The 26,188-nt window shown below is 38.5% G+C and overlaps 1 protein-coding gene across 1 annotated transcript; it reads right to left on the reverse strand.

Moving 5' to 3' along the window:
* Positions 1-1,599: 1,599 nt before the first annotated feature.
* LOC121308912 (neuropeptide S receptor-like) lies at positions 1,600-24,967 on the reverse strand. Its single transcript, XM_041241635.1, has 12 exons — positions 24,878-24,967; positions 24,218-24,353; positions 22,705-22,808; positions 20,784-20,877; positions 18,046-18,247; positions 17,212-17,288; positions 14,968-15,057; positions 12,051-12,231; positions 10,697-10,771; positions 9,536-9,621; positions 3,813-3,980; positions 1,600-2,006 (listed from the first exon to the last, which is right to left on the reverse strand). Exons 1-12 carry the CDS (start codon positions 24,965-24,967, stop codon positions 1,600-1,602), a joined length of 1,710 nt encoding a protein of 569 aa, XP_041097569.1.
* Between the last annotated feature and the right edge of the window lie 1,221 nt (positions 24,968-26,188).

Here is a 26,188-nt window from a genome sequence, read left to right on the forward strand (position 1 = left end):
CACAAGAAATTGACCAGCCCTGGGAGAGCGTCCAACCATCTTCCACTTGATCATGAGAGTTTTTGCTTTCTGTGAAATTCAAGTGAACGTGTGAGCTTGACTGAAAGAAGGCAGGCAGTAGAGTTAAGGAGAGGAGAGCTGTGCACAATTGGTGGTGCAGAGTTTAACTTTAAGGTAAGTTATTTTGGTTTGTATTTTATTTATTTAAATGTATTCTGTTAATGTTTGTAGTTGTATGTTAATGGTATACCTAGACAGCCACTAAATGGATGCCATACCATTAGCAATCGACGAACTGCAGCCAAATGCTATTCCAGTTCATTCAGTAGTTTAATACAAAACTGAACGTGCTACCAGTCTATAAGCTAGTCACCCAAAATCTAGGAGTTTTGTAAGTGACTTTCTTTGGATTATAGTTTCTGATACCTTTAACTTATGTTTGAGTATCGTGACATAATGAAACATGCAGCAGTAGTTTTATCTGTTTGCATTTTGCAGTGTGACTCCATTCCTGCTTTCATCATTGTGTCGAGTCACATCAGTTCAGCCCAAATGTAAACATAAGCATTAATTATACAATTATGCCCCCATAGAACATTTTGTGACATTTCGCGAGAGAACAAACATTTCTATGAAAACTTTTTTTATAATATTTGTGCAGAAGCGATGATGCTGCTAATGCTAGAGAGACCTTCTGGCCAATGAGCAATGGAAAGGGCCTACATGCATTTGTTTTCACTTTTTTTTTTTTTTTTTTTTTAACTTCAGGGTCTGCCCAATGTTACAAATCCCGTCAGCAGGCGATACTTTGAACTACTTTTCCTCAGGCACGGCAAGAGACAGTCCTGCTTGTGGGGCAGGACACCATTGAGGTTTGGGGCTTTCCAATGAGGTCCTATTTGGTATTTGAGCCTGTCAGTCGACCGTCATAATTATTGCTGGGTTGTATGACAGACCTACTTCAGTGTAATAAGGTAACATGTTCAGACTAAATCACTACAAAAGAAGACACAAACGGCAAAAACGGCCTATTTTCCGATCTATATATATCTCAAGTCAACTCTTAGGTAGTTATGGTAGCCACAGTCAATAGCTTATTGGTTGTACCAGTTTTTATAAATGCATTTCTGTGTCTAGTAGTGTAAATGGCTTTTAATTATAAAATACGTTCACTGCATTATGTAATAAAGCATTAAATATCAACTTTTAAAAATATGATATTAAGTACAAAAAAAGCTGATTGTTTGGGTACTGGTTTAAAACTTGATTGACAGGCAAAGTATAGATGGTCAAGATGGTATGACCCTGGATGCAATTATATGCTTGGAGCTCAGTCCATTGAAAAAAAAAGGTGGTAGATTGTATGAAAAATTAAATGGGACACTATGATCTACTATCGCTTGGGGCACCAGAAGCTCTAAGGCCGGCCCTGAGAACAGCCACATTATCACATGTATTTGGCAGGGATAGGAATGAACCCCATCTCTGCCAACCACCAATACACAAACCATACATTATTTACAAGCAAGGCTCTGCCCTGCCACATATCCCCCCTCCCAACGACCACCTCCCCCTCCTCTAAAAGAGAACCACCCTCCCTCAAGTCCCACATTGACCAGCTTCTCCCATTCTCGAGGCAGGGTTAGCCCACAGTCTGGCGCCTCTATGGCGAGATCGAGACCCAGCGACACAGGACCTGGGCACAGTGGATGAGACGTTGGGAGCGCAGGTAGGGAAAGGTCTCCTCACCTCCCCTTTTTCTATAGCCGACGGCGCCCTCTTCTTGGGCTCCAGCAACAGAAATTCCAGAAGCAAAACTGCTGCTGGTGACAAATACCCCCTCTTGGGTGCTGGACACCCAGGTTCCCCCCTCTTGGACACTGGGGATGGCCGTGTCTGGTTTATATCCCAGAACCACTGGGCAGCGTCCCTGATCAGACCATTTTTCCACACCTCTTTGTAGCAAGGGTCTCCGTAGGGGCAGCCCTCCCGGTTGTGCCTACGCTCTGTGCGAGGCAAGAGTGTATTAAATGGAATGTCCAGACAGTAATTTATGTGTACAGAAATAAAATAATTTATTTTTATTATCTATACACAACAAAAATAATTAAATAACAAAAGAAAACAAAATGGTGTGAGGGAAGGAGTGCAGGGGTGAAATCCAAAACCGATCGTGATAACTCGTCTTTAATCGTCTTCGTGGTAAACCATACATAAACAAAAATAGACAAAAGAAATGTTAGTGTTTTTTTTTTTTTTTAAATCCCGCTGCACCAAACTAGTCTCTCCCTCCACCCATTACTCCTCCTATTTTACTTTCGGACCAACCCCGAACACAGTAGTACGTTCCCTTTAGTATGTAATGTCCCGCCTCTGTAGTCAGCGGAACACCAATCCCCAACTGACAAGTGTCCTTATCCTTCACTTGACTCCAGTGGCTGGAATTTACATACTCGTACTTCCGCCCCTCACCAAGGTGCCGCCCCTCAAAAGATGACTTTTGCCATGGTCACGAGATCTTGGTAAGGGAAGTCCCGAGTTGGTTTGATGCCATCTACTGTCGGGAGGCTAAATCACAGACCGAAATCCCTTTGACTCATCACACTCTTCTCCACACATGACCCAAAGGGGGGCCCCTTCAGTCCTCCACTACTTCTGTTCTGCCTCCCAGTCCAAGGGTCCCAGTAGTGTTGTAACACACGACGACCACCTCTTCCCTCAACAGTTTCTCCGGTGGCTGCTGAGGGTCTGCTGCTTGGCCCTGGGACTCCCAAACATCCCCAGGGAAGTGGCCGCCATGCTCGCCTGGAGCTGGCAGCAGGCAACTCTGTGTCTGCTTTCCCCACAGACACGACACCTTTCTTGGTCCTCCATGGCCCTGAGAAAGTTGCCCATACCACAATCCCAGAGGGTTTGGGACATGGCAGAGTCCAGCCAGACACAGTCGCTCCTTGTAGCTGGAGCTCTCTTTTCTTGCTGCCTTCTTTCCCAATTTTTTATTTTTTTTTAAACCACAATCCAGCTCTAAATCTCATGTTATCTAATGTCCCCCATTTTTACGTAATGAAACGTTAGAGACGAAATTGGTCAGACACAGGCAGGTTGTGCTCGGGTTCAAGTGAATCTTGCTGGGGTGTAAAGCTGTGCAGCTGAAACACGTCTCTTTCCAAAGGCAGCTTTATATGATTCTTAATAATATAAATGAAGACGAAAATGTTGTATTGAAATTTCAAATTGATAATTAAGATGTAATATATGTTCGGAATCGTGTTTCAGGTGCGGAAGCGAGGGACCCGTGCAATGTAATTACGCGGCAGGACCCACTGTTGATTACCCAGTTAGGTAAAGAAGTATGAGCAGAGAGAGGAGGAAGCTAGCCCAAGTGATGAGGGGAGAAACAGCGCTCCTGAAGCCAGTGTGAAGCCACCCAAACCACAGGCAGAGGGGAATGGCGGAGCTTCCGGTGAGAGTCAGCCAAACAAACAAGGCAATAATAGCGCTGAGGTTCAAGGACAAGAGGCATGTGAAAGTAGCGGTGGTACTGGTCAGGTACCCAATACACAGCCTGAGGTAAATACTGAAGCTGATGGGCCGACTGAAGCTGCAGTTTCCCAGGAGCCGAGCGGCTTACAGGCAGAAACAGAGAAAGTAAACAACGTGTGGGGAGAGGATTTGCAGGATAGTCAGGAATTTTAAACTGCTAAAGGAAAAAAATTATAGTAAATGTAGGAGGAAATCAATTGATGAAACAGTGGCGAGAAAATCAAGGATCTGCTACCTGCTACTAAGAAAACCCAGAAGAGCTAACAAACTGTGGGGAAACAGGCTACAGAGTGCCGCGTAGCGAGCGCTGTCGTTACAGACAATAAGGACTCCAGGTCTGAAAGCAATGGCGGGGGAGGGTTTACAGATTCTTCTGCTGCATCGGCAACGAGTCAGGATTTCGAAGGAGGGTACAGCCTCAAGAGCATTAAAGATTTCTGAGACAAAACGAAAGGTAAAAGGAATGTGGTTTTTGAAGACTGATTTAAATTATTTGTAAATTCAGTTAAACACTTGATGATGAAATGCTCTGGCATTGAAAATGTTAGCAATCAAGAGAGGTGGAGGATAAAGAACATTTTAAATAAGATAAGGTGTAGTTTAAAACTTGCAAGTTTAAAATGGATGGATGTGGCAAAGTGGTGAGTACGTGCAGGTGAGTGCAGTGCAGAGCGGATTAATCACACAGACAGTGATTCACAGGTGCAAGGGTGTTTATTAATGATTATAATGAACAGAGCCTTATGGCAAAACCTGTAAACAATAATAATGATGGAAGTGGTACAGCGATGTGTACCGCTCCTGTTTGTAAATATAACGGGTTTGACCCGAAACCAAAAGTCCAGTCTTTTCTCACCCACACAAAACAGACACAGTTCCTACAGTGCATGAATTAAGTACTTGTGGTGCAAAGACAGTTCCTCAGTGAAAAGTAAGTGGTGATATCCAGGTTTGATGCTGGCCTGCAGCTGCAGCTCTGGATCATGTTAGTAATCTTGAAACAGATAATACAAACAAGCAGCGTTACAAGACAAAACTAACACAGTTTCTTTCACAAATAATGGGGACTCCTAGGTTGTTGCTAACCTTATACAAAGGAAAAGATCACTTTCACTATGCCCCCTATTTATACCCTCGCTCATGACCCCTAGGTTAACAAGCACATCCACTCCTCCAGTCCTCGGATGCCACACTGTATCCCGTCCGAGTCATTGAACTTGGGTGCCATAGCTCAGCCCCCTTCCTAAATGACCGACTTCCACCTACCCTACAGAATAAATTGTCGTATCATTTAGTTAAGGGTACTCCGTTCCTTTTACATAGTGCCATCACAGGTCAGGAAGGAGCTCTAACACCAAGAATCGTTCGATCTCTGTCACAATGGATCACACTTTTTTCTTCTTTTTTGTTTTTCTGTTTCTCTTTTCTGTTATATTTCACCCTTTTTATTTTAATGGGTGAATTAAGAATATGCAGTTCAAATATTAGTGGGTGCAGAGATGTCATGAAAAGAGCTTCCGTTTTTTTACTATTTAAAACAAAAAAACAATGATGTTGCCTTTTTACAGGAAACAGTTATTTGAAAAATGGAGAAAGCTGTAGTGCAACAAAATGTTTTAGTTTTTATTGTTTATGTGCCTACAGATAGAAGGGAGTTTTTTTATCAACTTTGTCTAATACAATACTGTCCAGTTTTATTACGAATATCTTTTTCATGGAGGGAATTTTAATTGCACTGCTAATGACAAATTAGATAGAAATTATATGGAGCCCCATGCCCCGTTTGCCAGGGAGGTGCGTCGGATTGTAGAGAAGTGGGAGTTAGAAAATGTGTGGAGGATTTTTAACGGCGACAAAAGGCAGCATACCTGGTTGCAGATTAGGCATACCATCCTCTCCCTAGCTAGATTAGACTGCATTTGTACATCTTGTTTTATAACCCCCGCGGGAATATCAGACCATTGTTTTGTAATCTGTACTGTTTTAATTCCATCCCTAAAGCCAAGGAGTTCACACTGGCATTTAACACTCAACACATGATGTGCATTTTAAGGAATGTTTTAGTTGTTTTTTTTTTTTTTTTTTGGCAGAGGTGGAGAGAACAAATACATAATTTTATTTGACTTAGGCAGTGATGGGATGTTGGGAAGCTGCAGATTCGCCAGTTCTGCCAGCAGTACACTGCAAGTGTTACAAAGAACATCAGTGAGTCAATAAAGATTGATATTGTGGATCTCCAACATGACCTGGAGTCCACTACACACAGCAGTCAAATTGCAGACCTCCAAAAAAGCATCATTTAATGACTTGTTAGACACAAAAGTACAGGGAGGCACTAATTTGATCCAGGTTTCAGAGTGTGTCACAGGTGGATGCCCCTATGTAGTATTTATTTGGTCTGGAGAAGAAACGGTGCCAGAGTAAGATGGTCCACTGTGCGTTCAGTGTAAGGGTGTGAGCCGGGGGAAATCCTCAAGAGAGCGGTGGAGTTTTACAGTCCGGGAAAGCTCCTGGCATCGACAGGCTCCTGGAGTAATTTTACAATATTTTCTGGGTCCTGCTGGGCGAAGACTTGCTGGCTGTATTTGAATATTGTCTGGCCCAAGGAAAGATGCTCCTCAGCTGCAGGAGGGCAGTTGTCACATTACTGGCAAAAAAGGGAGACCTATGTGATATAAAGAACTAGAGACCTGTTGCTTTGCTGTGTGCAGAATATAAAATAATTTCTAATGCAATGACCAATATACTGAAAGAGGTGCTGGGGCATGTGATACCCTCAGATCAAACGTACTGCGTGCGTAACAGGTCCATATATGACAATATTTCCCAGCACTCCCCTTCGACTCTACGTACGCTGATGACATTGTGGTGATAATGAGGAGCCAGAAGGATGTTGGGCCAGTGCATTGATATAAGGGATTATGGGCCCATGTCCTCAGCCAAAATAAGCTGGGCAAAGAGCAGTGCAACGCTTATAGGGGACTGGAGAGACTGTGGACCCTTGACCCTCCCAGCAGGATTACAGTGGAGCGGGGGAGGCCTCAGATACCTAGGGGTGTAACTATTGGACAACTTATGGGACAGACTGCATTGGCTGAGGCAGGGCATGCTATACCTGCCCAAGGAGGAGTGGGTACAGGGACTGATTGACATCACCAGTCAGAGTGCCGCTTTCTGTCTGCATCAGTACAAAAGCTGCTGTACGGTCCGGACACTATGTCCTGGAGACCGCTGGCCTGCACCCTGCTCAGAGAGGTGGGGAAAACTCCAGCTGTATACACGTATACAATGGACACCTCCTGGCTTAATATATCAAAAGTTGCCTAGTTTCTACCGGAGCATGCTGGGGGACTGGAACCTGCTGAGAGCGCGGCCAGAGGAGGACTCCAACACCCTGCGCTGACTGCTGGAGATGCCCGTCGTGTTAAACCCTAGACTGGAGTCTGAGGTCTCCAGTTTTCCTGCCTACACTCACTGCTGATCAGAGCTGGAGTCACACTGCTGCGCCACCTACTGGACCTGTGACAGTGCTGCTGGTGGAGTGTGAAGACAGTTTCCTCTATCAGCTCAATGCTGCTTTACCTCGGGAGGGGTTGTTGTTATTTTTTTGAGGACCACCAGCTCCCCCACCGACAGCTCCCATTTCCAAGACTGCTTGTCAGTGGTGTAATTATTCAAATATGTGGGACAATAGTCCAGTGATATTAACCATCAAAAAAAAAATCTCCATCCATCCCCGAAACAAAATCCAGGCTACACCACCACTGCTTGTGTCCACTGCACTGAACCAAAATGCCAGCCCACCAGGATCCCTTCTGAGCTTGAATGGACTGAGTCCAAGGGCAAGACCATATATAGAGTGTGCGTGTGAAGGTGAAGCACCAAGCACAGCTCAGGCAGCTCCCCGACACACACTGGTGGGACAGATATGAGGGAAGACATAGAGCCGGTCTGGAGCAATCTGTAAAAGCCACCATTGAATAAGAGGGCTGCAGCTGCAGTGGAGGGTGTTACATACCAACATTGCTGTTAATTATTTTATTTGTGTTCTTAACCCTTCAGTGTCTGACTCCTGCACTCAAAGGGAAACATTTTTTCATTGTTTTGTGTTCTACACCCATTTACAAGCACTTTTTAAATTTTGGGAAGCACTTTTTAGAGATCTTAATCTACATTTCAATGAAACTGTATGTATTTTTAGGTGCTTAAGTAGAGAGAAAATGGCCACAAGTTTAGTGCATTTGACCCAACATGACAACATTAGTTTCACCACACGGTAGTCCAAGATTAGAGCTAATAAGGGTCTGTGAAACCAGCTGTAAATGTTGGAGACCTATTGTGACAAAAGAGAAAGAATCTAAGCTGTAAATCTCCCTTCTGAACAGAAAGGGCGCTGTGCAAGGTGGGTGGTATGTTTCCCCGTAGTTAGCTCGGCTCAGGCAGGCAGCGATTTGGAGAAAGCCTGGGGACACAGCTACGTAAGTACTCCCACTTACGCTGAGATTGTACAACCAGCTGGAGTGTGTCTTTGCAGAGGAGTAACTCAAATCAGGAGCTACAGCCATGGAGCCAGCTCCCAACCCTGATTCACAGTCTCACTGCACAGCACAGCACAGATCCTTGTACCACTTCCACCTGGATCACAGGAGTTTTGTGCAAAGAGGATCATGGTTATTGGAGGTTTTTTTTGTTTTGGACTGCAACCAGCCGTATTTAGATTCCCCTTTACCATTGCTGGTATAGGGGCGACTTCCTTTTCTTTTGTACCTTTACAATAAATACAGACGTTTTTGGGAGTAATACAGTGTAGTTTGTGTTATTTGCCATTACACTACTCGCCACCCTGTCACACCTAGATACAAGTACTATTGAAAAACAACAAGAATCTCTATGTCTCTCTTCACAAAGTGGCAAATTCATGTTTTGTGATGCTTGGTTGATGTACCTCAGTCCTCATATACCTCAAATAGAAGACCCTAGGTCGGTATAACTGCTTATATTGTAAACAACAGAGAAGTAAAATAGTTTCTTACTTAGAGGAAAATATCTTCAGTTACCAAATTCAAGTCTCATCTGTTCTTTCTGTGTAACCATTGATAGGTGAAATGGTAGCCATATATATCCAGAGATTATATACAAAGAGAAGGAGAGGTAATACCTTTTATTGGACTAACTAAACAATAATTAAATCACAAGCTTTCGAGACCTCAAGGTCTCTTCTTCAGGTGAAAGTAGGAAAGAAAGATTGATGTTTACATTTAACCCTCGGGTCTATTTGACCCGTCTAGTTTCCAATTAGCTTAAATGCTATTTTTATTTTTATTTTCTGTGTAACATTTTAAGTTGGGGTCATGAACTTATACACAGAAAACAGAACCTTTGAGATGTTTATTTTTTTTTTTAGAACAGGTCATGTATAGAATAAGATGTTTCAGGTCACTGTGACCCGAGGCATTTATCTATGTAGATTTGTGTGCAGGAATAAAACAAACTTCTTTAATTTGTTATTATTATTATTATTATTATTATTATTATTATTATTATTATTATTATTATTATTATATATTTGTATTATCTCTGGAAATGGCTGCACCTGTCTGGAGATATTTATAAATAAAAATACAAACAATATATATCTACAAGGCAGAGCCTAATTTTTTCTGTCATTATTGCAACAGCTTCTCACTGGTAAAGACATTCCAAAATGAGCTCCCAGGTTGGCAGTCAAAGAAGTTTTATCACAGCTCCTGGATTAAAAACATTTAGTCAATTTAAGGCTGTTTAAATTAGTTTGAAATTGCATCGGGTCAGTATGACACAAACATAACAGATGTACCTAAATTCTGAACATAATAGGAGGGTTAAAGGTTGCATCAGAGCATTGAATCACTATAATTCTAATACTGTAAGGAAAAATGCTGTGTTGGAAAAAAAAAAACAGGACCTGTGGCCACACAAGAAATCTGTATTTTACAGTCAAGCTGTTCGTTACCATGGAACTGCTTTGAAATGACTGACAGAAGCATCAGAAACGTCTTTGCAGACTTCATGGTGCTTTCATCCAATAAGGATATTCTCCTAAACAGATTGACAGAGAAATGGAACAAGCTACCAGGATACCAAGAGAAAAAAAGTTGTTGGAATACAAAGTGAAATCTCTGTCTAGCAGCACCCTAAGCTGTTATGTACAATCCATCCCTACGACCTCTCTGCAAAATCATTTGAGAATTACACCCAATTTTAGCTGAAGATTTCACCCTGTCCAATGTTTTCTTGGAAAAACCTTCTATCCTGCAGACAACCACCTACCCTGTCCCAGCTTATTGTCTGGACCAGCCTATACCAACTGACCTAAACAATGCAATACTAACAGATGCAAAACGTGTCCTCATATCTCTATGCAGAATGCCATCCTCACAGCACAAGGTAAACAACTGAAGATACAATGGTCATTAACTTGCAAATCCAAAAATATAATCTATATGATTAAATGTAACAAATGCTCCAATGGGACCTACATAAGAGAGACCAAACAACGTCTTCAAAAATCAGACCAGTATGAATCTAGACAGACACACCATCAGCAGTTACCACCACTCCTATTGGCAACCATTTCAACATGCCTCACCATTCTTTGTATGATCTGATGGGTCTAGTTTTAAAGGGGCTCCTGAGTGGTGCATGAAGTAAAGGTGCTCTATTTGGCATGCAGGATACACCTTGTAGCCTGGAAATCACAGGTTCAAATCCAGGCTGTGTCATTGCTGACCATGACCACAAGTTCCCAGGCGGTGGTGCACAATTAGCCAAGCACCACCTGGATAAGGAGGCTTAGTGGTTGATAGGGCACCTCCAGGTCTGAGATTTAGATCTGTGTTGTCCTCCAACACTATAGGTCTGATGGCTTCACTATGGATCCACAATGCAAAAAACAACAACTTGGCAGGGACATGTTTCAGAGGATGCATGTGTAAGCCACCGTTTCCTGAGTCGCCAGGGGGTTGCAGCCATAATATTTTAATATATTTTACTTGCTATATAAAAAAATACAACAGAACACTACAAACATTAATCTCTGTTTTTTGGTTCACAGCAAGATCACAAAATACATTTCTTCTATGTTAGAACATTTATATGAAGCCATAATTCCTACAGCACAGACTCTTGTCCTGCCCCCCTTTCTGCTGCTTCTCTGGTGATTCCTCTGGGCACCTTCTGTTTGCTTTTCCTGGAGGAAAAACAAACCAAAAAAAACCCAGTGTTAGTGGTAGGAAAACAAAGGCTTAGCCTTTTTTATTTATTTTTTTGGCCCAAGGCTGGCTTGAAAAACTGAAATTTCTGAATGTCAAAATTGATAGCTAACAATATGCCCTTCATAGTAAATTATTATTTGATGCTTGATCATAACTGAGATTTGTGTTATGTCCTTCATGCACAGCACAGATGGGTTTTTTTTTTTGTCAGCTTATCCTATTTTAACAGACATATCTACACATCTGTGTGTAAGTGTCTGAATGAAAAAAAAAAGCTGCAGACAAGCATCAGATGGTTTTCTATGAAGGGCATATCGTCATCTTTCATTTGACGTAAGCATAACTCTCTCTAATGGTCTCTCTGTATACATGAATTATATGATTTAATTGAATAAATCTGAAAGTGCTTCAGAGATTAAGCATGGCTACAGAAAACAAGTAATTTCATATGGGAGATATTATAACAGCCATAGGGGGACTACAGTGACATGTTTTGGTTGAAATATAACCAGACGCTAACATGAAGTAGTAAATAACGTTTTTATATAGCAAATATGAATTATATTAATGATTAGACAATGTTTTTCATTTTCCATGAGAAAACACCTGTAGATTAATTCTATAACAAGAATAGATTTGTTACTTTGTCGGCCAATGCTCCAGTGGTTTAGAGGTGAATCGGACACACTTTCAGGCAAAGCAAGCACTCTTCTAATATTTAATTGAACCTTTTAAAAAAATGTAATTCCTCATGTTTCTGAATTGCAGAAAATTAAACAGTGTAGAGGTCCCTTATTTTTCTTACTGCACATGCAAGACCTGCATAGCAAATGGAAGTGCACTAGAGAAGATATTTATGGAATCATACCTATAATCCCTTTAAAGTAAGCAGGCAATGCAGTAAAGAAAATGAAGTAGCTACCAATTATCTTTAACTTTGTGCATGCCAATGTACATTGTAATAAAACTTGGTTATCCTTCCAGTTGAAGATTGTGGGGTCTATTCCTTAATCTAAACAATAACGGATCTAAATACTGCAACAATTTAAACATTATTATTATTATTATTATTATTATTATTATTATTATTATTATATTATTATTTCACAAACAGTTGGCTCAGTTGGTTTTTTATAACCATTTATTAACAATTTAAACAGTTGGGGTTGATTAAATGCACCGCTTCGAGAAATTAACCATTCTCTCCCATAATCTGTTGTCATTCAGCCTTACACAAGGCAACTTAGAAAGTACCTGCGAGGCGTGCAGTATTTAACACTGAAGATGAAGTAAAGAAAAGGATTGATGGCACTGTTGAGTACAGTCAGGTGCTGAATAATGATGGACGCAAAGAACCGCTCATCTGTGTGGGGGATTGCCTTGAAATTGTCCAGCATGTCGAACACAAAGTACGGACTCCAGCACATCATGAAGGCTGAAAGACGTTAATACAGTGCATGTGTAAAAAGCTCAGTGGTATACCAGGGTCTAGTATTCTTAAATTGCTTGAACTTGTTTAAAGAAGCTAGCCTTAAAACAGTTTTGTGAACCGGGCCCATTATTAACAAGTGTTTTAATGAGTAAAGATCTTTGTTTATTTTGCCTAAAATACAAACTCCTCGGCATTGACAGGTAAACAGTTTAGAGTTATATTATTTTGAGACATCACCCCCTGCAGAATTATCAGTGTAACTCAGAGATTCCAACTAGGCCAGGACTTAATATAATGTATTCAATGTCCACCAGGTGGCACCTGACCTAAACGAACACAATAGCCAGGTTCTGGACTCTTGGGGTCAACTGCAACAAACTGAAAGCAGCGTATTAACTGGGGATGATTCCGTGGTTAGTATGCAGCTCCGTACTAAACTAGTACGCAAGTTAAATACCAACTGCAACGAACTTGGCAGATGAAGTTAGTCCTCAGCTGCGTACTAAAAAAGGTCTCAATTGCAACAAACCCAAAAATAACTACTGCTGCCCTCTACAGGATACTAAGACAACTTTTGTAACTGAACAATTCATAATCACAAATCCATGCACCTGTATTTTACATATAAAAGACACATTTACCTGTGTATGTGTGTGTGTGTGTGTGTGTGTATGTGTATATATATGTGTGTGTGTGTGTGTGTATATATATATACACACACACGACATTTAATAGAGAAAAGTGTAAGGTACTGCACGCAGGAAATAAAAATGTACATTATAAATATCATATGGGAGATACTGAAATTGGAGAAGGAATCTATGAAAAAGACCTAGGAGTTTTTGTTGACTCAGAAATGTCTTCATCTAGACAATGTGGGGAAGCTATAAAAAAGGCTAACAAGATGCTCGGATACATTGTGAAAAGTGTTGAATTTAAATCAAGGGAAGTAATGTTAAAACTGTACAATGCACTAGTAAGACCTCATCTTGAATATTGTGTGCAATTCTGGTCACCTCGCTATAAAAAAGATATTGCTGCTCTAGAAAGAGTGCAAAGAAGAGCTACCAGAATTATTCCGGGCTTAAAAGGCATGTCATATGCAGACAGGCTAAAATAATTGAATCTGTTCAGTCTTGAACAAAGAAGACTACCCGGCCACCTAATTCAAGCATTCAAAATTCTAAAAGGTATTGACAGTGTCGACCCAAGGGACTTTTTCAGCCTGAAAAAAGAAACAAGGACCAGGGGTCACAAATGGAGTTTAGACAAAGGGGCATTCAGAACAGAAAATAGGAGGCACTTTTTTACACAGAGAATTGTGAGGATCTGGAATCAACTCCCCAGGAATGTTGTTGAAGCTGACACCCTGGGATCCTTCAAGAAGCTGCTTGATGAGATTTTGGGATCAATAAGCTACTAACAACCAAACGAGCAAGATGGGCCAAATGGCCTCCTCTCGTTTGTAAACTTTCTTATCTTATGTTCTTATATATATATATATATATATATATATATATATATATATATATATATATATATATATATATATACACACACACACACAGGGATGTCAGGCATGTCATTGCTGGCATTATATCAATATATTCGTGTAGCGTTAGAAAGAGTTTCGTGACATTTAACAATACAGAAAAAGATACCCCCACACTGATCAAATCACTTCCACATCGAAAAAATGATCTAACGGCAAAATATTACAATTACGGTTGAAAGGATTTATTACAAATATCATGAAATTATTGAGAATATATTTAAAGCCGTACAGTAATTATGTATTAGCCACATGGAACAGAATTGCAATATTTAATATATTTGTAAGTTATATATATAACAGGCTGTATACTTGCCAAAGTATGCTTTTAGTAGCCAATGTTACATATTAGCATCAATATTTTTATGTTTAAAAATTAAAATTTAATTTGTTTTTTTTATATATATATTAAGGGGTCACGGCTCTGCCGTGCATTGCATTTTCTTTTTTTCCCTTTTTTTTAAATTTTTATATATATATATATATATATATATAAATGTTCTAATGTTTAGACTACATACAACACCAAACACATTTGCCGGTGCTTGCGGGGGATTGGCGGGGACTCATTTGGATAAGAAGAAAAAAAAACACAAGGTGCATTTCAGTACTTGTGCGTAAATATTCCTTTTCAAGTTTAAAACTTAAGCATGAATAAATCAAAATAAATAAAATAGTTAAGATGTTTAGGTTTCTTTAAAAAAAAAAAAAAAAAAAAAAAAAAACCTTTACGAAAAACCACACTTTTGAAATATAATTTGTATCAATCGCTCTGATTATGAGTCCCGGCCTTCTTCGGTTCCTGTTTGGAAGCACACCAAAACAAACCACCATCCTTAGTATCTTACTAAAGCTGGGGATCAGCTAGTCTCCAACTTTGTTACGCTTCTTTTTTCGTTGCAATTTGTATTAAGTTAGTACGCAGCTGGGGATAATCCCTAGATAGTAGCTAGTATGCAAATTAGTATGAAACTCCATCCAAATTCTGCAAGTGTTTTTTGTAAATGCAATTAGGTATGTAATTCACATCCCTAACAGAGATAAAGGGTGACAAAACTATGTTTCCACTAGCAGCTACTAGTAGCCATTTCTATTTTAAATGTGTTTTTTAGAGACAAAAAACACAAATCAGTGTTGTTTGCTTCTAAATCAGATGTAATTTCAAGTAGAAGGTTAACTTATCTTACCTAAAATAACTACAGTGCTGTACTTGACTGCCTTTATTTTAGCCTTTGGTATCAGACCCCTCTGAGCATTCTTTCCAACTTTTGATTTATCTGTGAAAATAAGTGAAAAAATAAAGCATTTTCTAGAACAAGAAGATCAGATGTTTGAGCATCCTTAAAATTCCTTACCGGGGTTTAACATTTCATAAACTCAATCTCAAAGATAACAATGTGAACCACAGTGTTTCACAAACCATTTCTGGAATTTCATAACACTTTGTTTCTTAAATAAATACATTTGCAGTATATAAAGGGTAAATATCTTCATCAGGTCAGAGCTACTGAATTAAGATAAACATAAAACAAACAGTCACAATGTCTTGCTTAGCAACGTTTAAAAACAAATTACAATGCAATGTAATCGAAGCAGTGAAAACATATATAAAAAAAATGACAGGCAAATTTGAAATTGCTATTAAATTTAGATGTTGTTCCTTTAAAAAATATATATTTAATAATCTAAATATGTTGATGTAATTATATAAAAAATAGTACTACTTCTATTGTTATACATTTCTTATCCAAAGTTAATGATGTTCAAGAAATCTTTGGTTCAGCTTTTTTTTTTTACAGGTGGAGGCTTTGTGGTCAGGTGGTTAAAGAAAAGGGCTTGTAACCAGGAAGTCCCCAGTTCAGATTCCCGCCCATTCATTGTGTGACCTTGATCAAGTCACTTAACTGCCTTGCCTCAGCCTTTCAGGTGAGACATTGTTGTAAGTGACTCTGCAGCTGATGCATAGTTCACACACCCTAGTCTCTGTAAATTGCCTTGGATAAAGGTGTCTGCTAAATAAATAATAAAGATTAACTCTTATATGGAGATGACTAACTAAGTAATGCATGGAAGCAAAGGTTGTGAGGACATTAGAACAACTGAATTGAGACAAACACAAACTAGTATTAACTAAAGTAGCTAATTTGTTATCAAAATCCAACTTCAAAGTCTTATGACTCTAAGGGTGGTAATGCGGCCTTCAGACATTGTTGGCTCTGGTTGTTCATCTTTTATTTTTATTTTTTATTGTTTACCCATCTTTGAGTGATTCTTATTGCAGTTACTCAAACACTGTCTCAATTGATAACACTGTATTAATGTGCTCTTGCTATGAGTTCAGTTGCTCTTGAGTTCCAGCTGCCTGCCATAAACATATGTCATGAAAAAGTGATCAAATACGTTCAAGTTACAAAAAGGAATCAGTCATATAGTAAGTTTACATGACGAAGCGTTTTCCGAAAACTAATGTCTTCGCAAAACTGAATTAGAAAACTGATTTTCTTAAAACGTCTCTTTTCTTTGTTTACAAGATTAATGATAGAAAATCAATTTAGAATTCAAGTGTATACATGGATTGAAGTTTTTGTAAAACGCTGGATAGTTTCACACGCAAAGTACTGTAGTAGCTTAAGTACGATTTAGACTGGACATTTCTGCTGTCCAATATAGTGCTTTATCGCTTTTAAGAGTCAGGTCTTAAATTCAGTGATTACTGTTTCTTTACTAGTTTCTTTTGCAGACGTTATTTTAATTGATCACGTCATTTTATAGCTGGAATACATTTGCTGCTTCAGTATGGGCTATTAACAAATACATACGGACTTTAACAAATGTATTACTTTATCCCTAACTAGACAAATGGATGCACACAGACTGACTACAAATTATTATTTTCTGTTTTCTAAAACCACATGCAGGAATAAAGGTCAAAGTTTGCACATGTGCAGCACGCTATCGGAATTGGTTTTCTGAAAAGTGTGTTTACATGATATACATTTTGTTAGTTTTCAGAATTTAATCAGAAATTTCTGGGTGCTGTTTTCTGAAAACTGGCTTTTGGAATATTCCGATGCATTTTCCGAAAACTGTGTTTACATGACTTTTGATATCGGAATTAGTTTTCCGAAAAATGTCGGAATTCTTATGCTCATGTAAACACATTGATATAAAGTTGTGATATATACAAAAAAGGGATCAGATTTCTTGAACTAGTAAGCACACACTAAAAACGGAGTCTCAAATTGTGTATTGTGACATTTTAAAATTCCATCATTATTGAGATCACAGTTTCTGTAAATAAGACATCTATTTGTGTACATGTTAAATGTTTTGGTTAGACAAGCTGTGAAGTGTGATCAATCTATTGAAAGAGTTTTCAATGTGAAATGGTAACTGGGTCAGAACAAGTCAATGAAGGCTGAGACACTCACCACACGGGTCTGCAAACATCACCGGATGCCTTTTGCCCTTATTCCAGATGGTCCATATAACAATGGAGTAAAAGACGCTGTAAAATAATAAAGAAGTGAAAGGATTCGGAGGCTAGTGGCTTCTTGTCTCAGGTGTTTTCCAATAAGAAAGAAGTACAGTCTGCACCAACTAATCGGGATACTGATAAGCGGAATTGCTGCTTAAATGGGATCAACTCTGGGAGACGGTTCTTCCCTATGCTATTTATGTCATTTAATTGGGAGGTCAATTCATTTAATTGGGATTCAGATTTTCAAATGGTGAACTGATGTCGCTTTTGAGAGCAAGACAGGTCGCGTAGCACAGTGCAGCGAGTACGTGATCACTCTGAACTCTTGAAGGAGCTGGAGTTCCTTGTGGTTTCTCATGCTGCTGTTGCAAAAATCGTTGCCATGTCAACATTGCAGGTGCGATTTAATTTTGTTTAGTAATAATAAAAATTAAAAAAAAACACACACATTTTAAATTATGTATTTAATATGTAATCATAATGTGATGTGATTTCATTCTTGTTCTTTTCATTAAGAATCAAAAAAGTCTGACTAAGGTCGTCTCAACTATTTTAATTGAGACTGCTTTGACTGTATTTTGATATGTAAAACTATTCTTACTGTAAATGTAAATGCGCTGCTAGTGGTTACATTGGTGAATATTTAGCAGTCAAACTGTACAGTATGTAAACAAAAACAAAAGGATAACTAAAGAAAATGGCATTGTAATATGTTGCACGTGTATATGTACACCGTTGCTCATAATTACAGATGAGTTTTGACTGCTGCATTGGGAACTACTACCTTATGATGATGAGAGGGATGAAGAAGACCAGGCAGGCCACAATGATCATATAGGGAACCCAGTAATACTCCTCAGGCCACTCTCCCAGACACTGGATCTCTCCGTTTGACAACTGTTTGTTCCCAAAGATGATGAGAGAAGGGGTGGAGAAGACGAAGGAGAGGGCCCAAGAAACCGCAATGAGGATCTTGGCTTGTTTTTCTGTTGAAAAAGCAACCACCTTCAGCAAGGCAAAACACAAACCTTTACACATTATGTACTGATAAATGAAAAACACAGAACAAAACTGGAGGTCAAATCAACAAACATTTGGGCTAAACACAGTATTTGTATTGCATTTCATTTCGTGTTTATTATACCATTTTATGTGTCCTAATCTGTGTTTATTACTCTTCCATGGTTATTTGGCATGTACAGTCACTAGCATATTTTACCTTTCGGACAGTCTGTAATCAGATCTGACAAAGATCGAATTTGTCTAATCTAAATTTAATAGCAATTTCAATTTTGTGGTGGGGTGCCCGGGCCGTGCAGATTTTGTGTTTTGTTATTATTTTTTATTATGTATGTATTGGTGGACAGACTATTGTGTGGATTATGTAGCACAGGGGATTTAAAATGTGTATTTATATTTAGGCACGATTGCACAATAACTTCACATGCCGATTAAAGTGAGTATTTTGTATGTGGGCACGGGTGTGTCACAAAGTACATGTGCAGAGTGTGCCGAAATTCAATTGAATGATTGATTAACAATCAAGTCTTGGCACAGCTACATAAGAGCCAGTGTTTCACGCACATGAGGTTGGTGTGTTCAGAGGCGGAACAAGAGTCGGGGGTAAAGAGAAAGTTAAACTAAAAGAGAAAACAATTGCTAGGCGTGCTAGTTTTAGACTAGCACAATATTTGTTTTGTTCCTTGTCTGTTTGTTTTGGCCACTGTACTGTTTTGTTTTGTGAAGTGTTTTGTCTTGTTTAAACCTTGTATTTTTTATTAAACGGCGTTTCAATAACCGTTCTGTGTCATTCAGTTCCTTTTTGACGTCACCACATAAGCCATCTTGCCACAGGCATCTACAGATTTTTCCACCTTAAAACTTGAGGTTTTTTTAATGATTTGTAATGCAAAAATATCAAACTAAATTTTTCAATAGGGAAGAATTCATTTATTTATTATTTGTAATACATATGTTCCACAAAGAACCATGCTTCCCTATTATAAGAAATCAGTTTTACAAAACTGAAATAACTTTTCCAAAATATTTATTTTTTCAAAGCCTCAATGAAGGTGAAATATTTTGTGCAATTCCATTGGTTGCTAGTTCATGACCTTACCATGATCACTTTTAGTACAACACCACACTACTTCTGGTACAGTACTACTTTTCAGTCATTATGTTATATGCACTTAGAATTACTAAATGATATTTTGTAAAATTCAATAGCAAAGTTTTGTGTCTTGTTATCTTGTCATTGTATTTTGTGTAGGTTTCTTTTAGTACTTCTAAATGTATCACTGTGATGAGTCAAAGGGGTTTCGGTCTGCAATTCAGCCTCCCAACAGTAGAAGGCATCAAACCAACTCGGGACTTCCCTTACCAAGGTCTCGTGACCATGACAAAAGTCATCTTTTTGAGGGGCGGCACCTTGGTGAGGGGCGGAAGTACGAGTATGTAAATTCCAGCCACTGAAGTTAGCCATAGAAGATGGTCACTGACTGAGGGCGGCGATGCCGACATGAGCCCAGGGGCGAAGGACCCAGCAACCTAAGACAGGATACAGAAAGTGGTCACTGACTGAGGGCGGAGATGAGGACACGAGACCAGGGCCGAAGAAACTAGCAACCAAAAACATATATGAGGGTTATGACTCGCGGAGCCGCCCCTCAGAGGAAGACGGTCCCGGAAGACTGGGACACGAAAGGAGATAGAGAGGGAGAGGTACCCAGCGTCTGAGACTTCTGTAAAGGGGCGCTCATTAGACCCCCAATTGGCCGAGACTTCACGCTGCCTGGGACCTGAGATAAGAACAAGGCATAGAGGTTAGTATGGGACTCGAGAATGAGTAGCCACGTCCCGAACTGAGACAGAGTATAGAACAGCCTTGAGTGAGGCAAGTTAAGCGCAGGAGCTGCGAAAGAACAGAGTGTGGCCGGGGTCCGCTCTGACTCACATTGGTGAGAACCCCCCTGAAGGTCAAGGGAGGCTGAAGCCTGCCCTGAGGTCGGGGAAGTGATGATCACTTGCCCCCCAGAGACGACCGATGCAAAGGCATGTGTGAGAAGGTGGAGGAGGGGAGGAGGAGGAGGAAAACGAAACGCTAGATAGCAAAGGTGCAAGTGATCAGGGCTTAAATAGAAAATAGGTACTAATTGACAGGAAATTGGAAGCCCCCTGCTGCACGCCTCCTGAACTACGCAAGCTAACATTTAAATATTTGTGGTTTTGGTTTTAAAATATGCTTTCTACGTACATTAGAATATATGACTTTATTTTGTCTATTTAATTAGAAAACATCATTTCAATATGTATGCATCTGGCACAATTATATTTCGGGGTTGAAATGTTAATCCGGATTCCAGAGGCTTAGTGCTTTCATAGGTCACAGTAAACTTGGATTTGATCTCAGACTCTGTCCCTCGTTTGTATTGCCACAGTTTCTGATAAACACAAACACACACACACACACTCACACAGGTACACTGTACATGCATCACTGTGTAGATATAAATAGATTACCTCCTTGTAGGAATTTTAGAGGATGAGCCAGGGCATGATATCTGTCAATACTTAGGGAAACCAACACATATGTTGATGCATACAGCAAAACAACCTGTAAATGATTTTTTCATATATCAGTGGTAAATTTGCACAGTAATTCTCCTTTTCTCATACCCATACTATGCATTTGACATGCTTTTCCATGGCTTTATCATTTTTTTTAAATATGCTTATCTCCTGGAGCTTTACTAAGTTTATATATGCTTTGCCATGTGTTCACTGTGCTTTATTACACTAGGTCTTTTTGAACAAAATCTTGCAACCAACATTTTTTCATTCATCTAAAACAAATCTTGCTCAATTAATTAGGTTTAGAGATTTTACTTCAACTCTGTAGGTGGTCACTCAAGCCTGGTGCTGTTGGTAGCCTACACCAATAATACAGGAGACCACGAATTCCAAGCTATGCTGGTGTAATACATTTTGGGGTACTAATGTGACTTTTCTTGTCCTTGGTAGGTGTTCATAATAGACGCTACTTAAGGCTAGTGTAACATGCATTGCATCTTATGGCTAAGGATCGAAAAGTCTAGGCAAGTCTTAAAGCAATCAGCTGTCTCAGTTGTTAATAAAAGACTTGCTTGGTAGGGCCTAAAAGTTATAGTAAAACTTTTTTGGTCAGTTTGCATGGCTTTTCAGCATGAGAAGGCTATTTATATGTTTTGGACACACACTTCCTATAGCGAGAGGAATGTGCTTGGTATGTGCGTGCTAATCACATTCTCACAACAACAGAGAGACAAGCTGGAGTTTCTAAACTGCATGGAAACCCTGCAAACTAGAACAGAAGAGCTGAGTGTGTCTGAAAGCTCCTAACACACACTTATTAAAAAAAAAAAAAAAGCTAACTGATTTCAATACAAATCTTAAGAATCATCAGAAACGGTAAGGGGTACCAAAAAAAAAAAAAACTAATAAAACTAAATTAGAAGTTTATTTAAGCTCTTCAAACAAATAAGTATTCTCTGGCTGCTCTGCTTTTTCAGCACAGCAGACAGCATTTTCTTATTTCTAATTTGAATGTACTCTTCACATACAGTAAACTCTGGCTGATAAGGTTTATTATTGATTTTTGTTGCTGGAGAGAATTTAATATTTTTATTTTGTTTTTTTAAATGAATTTTTGGTCCAGTCCAGTAGTCCATACAAATTAACAGTTTTGAACCCAGCTCGCATTTAGATCAGGTAATTCTACTGTACAAAATGAAATGAGTTTTCTTGGCAGTGTATCAAGATGCAAACCACTGGGTTTCACTAATGAGTAGCTCTGTATATAATCATTAGGATATTTGACTAAAAATATACAGTTATTTAAAAAAACAAGTGCTTTCATTATATTTTAGCTAGGAGAAAAAAAAAATTGAGCACAACATTCATTTTTAATTCAAGTAACGTGATCAATAATGAATGGAAATTTAAAACAGATCCCAATTTGTTAAAAATCTGCATACTGAGAGTACAAAATTACAGTGGTCCAAATTTGTGAATAATCATGCACTGCATTATTGAAAGAAAAACATATATAGGATGATTAAATGACAGTAATTCAAGCCCATCTTATTAACTCCTTCAAAAAATTAGCTCTTTCGTTTCTCTTAGAGTGTATCAATATATTCATGTATTTCAACAGTAAATGTGAAAAGTTGCAAATGCTATTGATGCCCACTTTGGAGTATATCATTTGATCAAATACAACAATACTGCAAGATAATCTCTAAAACAAGCGCAATCAAATTATTATTATTTTTTTTTAAACATTAACTTGACCTAGAGTTGAGTTTCACGATGTACAAATAATATTTTGAAGTTGAGTTAATCTGCACTGGATTTGAATTACAATACTGGGGTAAAAGCAATCTCTGTTTAAGAACAGCCTTACCTGAAAGTACTTTAACATTTTGCACACGAAATCAGGAGCCAAAAAGTTCCCAGTCAAGCGCCAGATGATATCACTCAGTATATTAATGAGGCCCACCAGCATATCTGTATGTATTAGAAATGGAGATGCTTCATTAGAAATGACGACCAACTGTCTGATTGCAATTAGCTCACTCAATGCAATCATTATCAAGGGATACCATCTCATTCACATGGACCAGTAGGGACCTTGTGCATTACTGGTATCAATGATTCAGTGGGATGTTGATAAGAGCTTAATGTACCAGCTAGTAAGTCGGTGGTCACTACTGATATGGTTCCATTCAAGGGTTGATCACAATTAGATTATTTAATGCTTTCTCTCAAAGGTGAACTAATAAAACTATAAGGTTTTTTTTTCTTTTTTAACTATATTAACTCTTTGAAAAGTCCAATTGGAACATCGTCTCATTACTTCACCCCAACTTTCCAATCAGGAAGACTGAATTCTACAGTAGAGCCATCAACCTCAGATCCCAATGTCAAGCAAATTTTCACCTGCCAAATCGCCAGTGGATGTTACCATACTACTGAACCCTGAAGGAATAGGGCCCATCTCGACCGGGACTCGTGGGGGGGCCTGACCTGAAGAGTGATGAAGTTAATGCAATGTTACCTGTTGGGCCCCCAAACAAGGCAAGCAGACCAGGATTGAAGCCAGATGGAGTAACTGACCCTGCACTGTAGGCCGTGGCTTGCTTTACTAGATGAGCCTTTACTGGGGACATTAAGAGAATATTCACTCTTGTTTTCTTGTCAATGTAACACTATATAAATTTGTATTTCTTTATATTTCTGGACATTTCTATTTGAAAATTTCTATTTAAAAAATGTTTGAACTAGTTTCTCCCTGGGTCCTAGTGGCACAATTGAAGATGTTATACCTCAAAGAAGATCTACAATAATGTAATAATGTTGTATTATTCAAAGGCTAAGAACATTTGTTTTTTTAAAGCCCTGCTTCTTGCACCTTTGAAATGGCTGCTGTGGTCTGGGTATAATAGCATTTACAGGTTAGTTTTTATACCATTCCCTTTATTACAAGCACTGTTGTTGCCCTTTTTATTCAGTGAGTTAGTCAGCTTGCTGGGCCTTTCTGAACTCATTATACCTCTGTTTATAGCTATTGATAAAGCAATTATTCTCATGTCAATTTTCATCACTAAATAACCTTTCCTGTTGTTTTTGTGCCACTGCTCCAAATCTGTGGTTCTGTTTCTAGGAAACCACTGGAAAAGAGACGTGGATCTCAGCTCTCTTTGTTGATCTAGTAGACCGTTTGAATAAATACATTTACTACAGGTCAGCAATAAAACACTTGTGTTTTTAGGAACTCCCTAAAAGTCAAAAAGGTTATTTCAAATGCATTATGGTGAGCATTCTCAACTTTAAAGTCTTTCCGCCCATATTGAAAACAATCTGTTGTGGGACTTGCTCCTTAACTTTGTGTGTCTTTTTATAAGGTAATTACTCACCTGCTATGACTAGCTGAGTGACAAAGAAATTCATCCTAGATTTTTTTTCCTGGTTCCTCCACATGGAAATCAGGACAAGGCTGTTCCCAGTGATGGTGACAAGGAAAATGATCCAAAGTGTGACCAATTGTTCTGTCTATCAGAAAAAAAAAAACAGTTTATTGATAATTATTTATGATTTGGAACAACTATGGAAGCACAACAACAACTTCTGAGCTGAATGGGATTTATAATTAAAACATTTTAGAAACCAGAGAATTGCACAAGATTCAGTGCCTTCGCGTTCGACAAAAAAAATCTTTAGTAAATTCAATCCCAAATGCTTAGGCTAAAATACTTTCTCATTGGTCTACAAGATTGATTTTTAATCTAAACTGTTGTCATTGAATTTCCCAAGTTTATTTTGGTCTTTCTAAATGCTCGCTAAAAACATTCTTCATACAAACTGTGAGAACAGTAATTAAAACGTGGGAAACATATTGCCCTTCAACAATTTTTTTTAAAGCAATGATCTACCAAACTTTTTGAGATGTTTAGATAAACATTCTGTGAACAGATACAAACAATGTGAACAGATACAAACAATGTGTTTACAATGTCAGACTGCAATACAACACAAGCAACAAAGGCACAATGAAAATATTGAAGAGAAAATGTTACCTTTAGCGAGGTGTAGAAAGACATGTATATCATTGTTAAATTCTCCATAGGCCAGTCAGTTTCATTTCCAGCAGTGGCAGTGCTTGGCATTGTTATTACCAATATAATGAAACTTCCATTCAAACGAGTCTACAGTATCGGCTATGGTAACCCCTTCTCACTCTGGGTTAGAAGTGTAACTACATCAACACTTCAGTTTTACAGCAGGGATGACGAAGGTCTAATTGGTTACCAGTGGTTACAATACACTGAAATACATTGCGCTCAATGAGTCACTTCATAAATGAAATGAAGTTCAGCCCTCATGTTTTAAAATTTAAAAAGTTATTTTGAATTAGAAGAGCTTTCAAAATGTGTTTACTGGAATAATGAAAGTTAAAATAAATATAGTGTTCTCTTTATTTCACCCTGTAACCAAAAAAAAAAAAAAAAAAAAAATATTGAAGAAAAAAAGAATTATTGAAATGCCCTTATATAGCATATAAGACTTGTACAATTCATATAATATCATATATATCTACAATAAATTTGTCTCAACTGAATAGAAACTCAAATGACTTTGAAGCGGGACCAACGTGTTGGCCAACAAGAGCCAGCAAGTGCCAACTTAGTGTCAAAAGCATTGAAATAGGATTCAGTAATAAGCTAGGATTACAATAATAAAATAAGGTGTTGAAATAAAAGAAATATTTCTATGTGATTCCACTAGTCTGAACATTGAGATGCAGACCAATACAAAGTACACTGAAAGAGTACTTGGAACTGCAAACGAAATTAGAAAGGCCAAGAGAGAGATAGAAGTGAACATTGCTAAGGGGCCTAAAACCAATTCAAAAAAGTTTTTCCAATATTGTAACAGCAAGAGAACATTCAAAGAGGAGGTTAAATGTCTAAGAGATACAAATGGCAAATCATAGACAAAGAGAAAAAATAGCAAACATATTAAAGGATTACTTTTCACAAGTTTTTACAAAGGAGGATATGGACAACATGTCAACCTGTTCCTATCCAGTTTTAAATAACTTTAGCATAACACAGACAAAAGTATTAAAGGGACTAGGAACTCTTAAAATAATGATATTCCCTGAGCTGGATGAGATCCTCCCAATAGTACTCAAAGAAATGAAAGAAGTTATTTACAAACCGCTAAACAAGATCGTGCAAAAGTCTCTTGACTCAGGGGTTGTACCAACAGACTGGAGAATTGCAAACGTAATACCGATCCACAAAAAGGGAAACAAAACTGAACCGAGTAACTACAGACCAATAAGCCTGACTTCTATTATATGTAAACTATAATAAGATCCAAAA

Source organism: Polyodon spathula, chromosome 3 (assembly GCF_017654505.1).
Source record: "Polyodon spathula isolate WHYD16114869_AA chromosome 3, ASM1765450v1, whole genome shotgun sequence".
Lineage (NCBI taxonomy): Eukaryota > Metazoa > Chordata > Actinopteri > Acipenseriformes > Polyodontidae > Polyodon > Polyodon spathula.

Bases quoted from the DNA above. Each gene is read 5' to 3' on its own strand.
- LOC121308912 (XM_041241635.1), bottom strand. From the start codon at position 24,967: ATGCCAAGCACTGCCACTGCTGGAAATGAAACTGACTGGCCTATGGAG. The intron at 12,232-14,967 runs GTAAGATAAGTT...AACGTCTTTCAG, and splicing joins CAGCACTGTAGTTATTTTAG to CCTTCATGATGTGCTGGAGT. The intron at 9,622-10,696 runs GTAGGAATTATG...CAATCTGTTTAG, and splicing joins GCAGGACAAGAGTCTGTGCT to GAGAATATCCTTATTGGATG.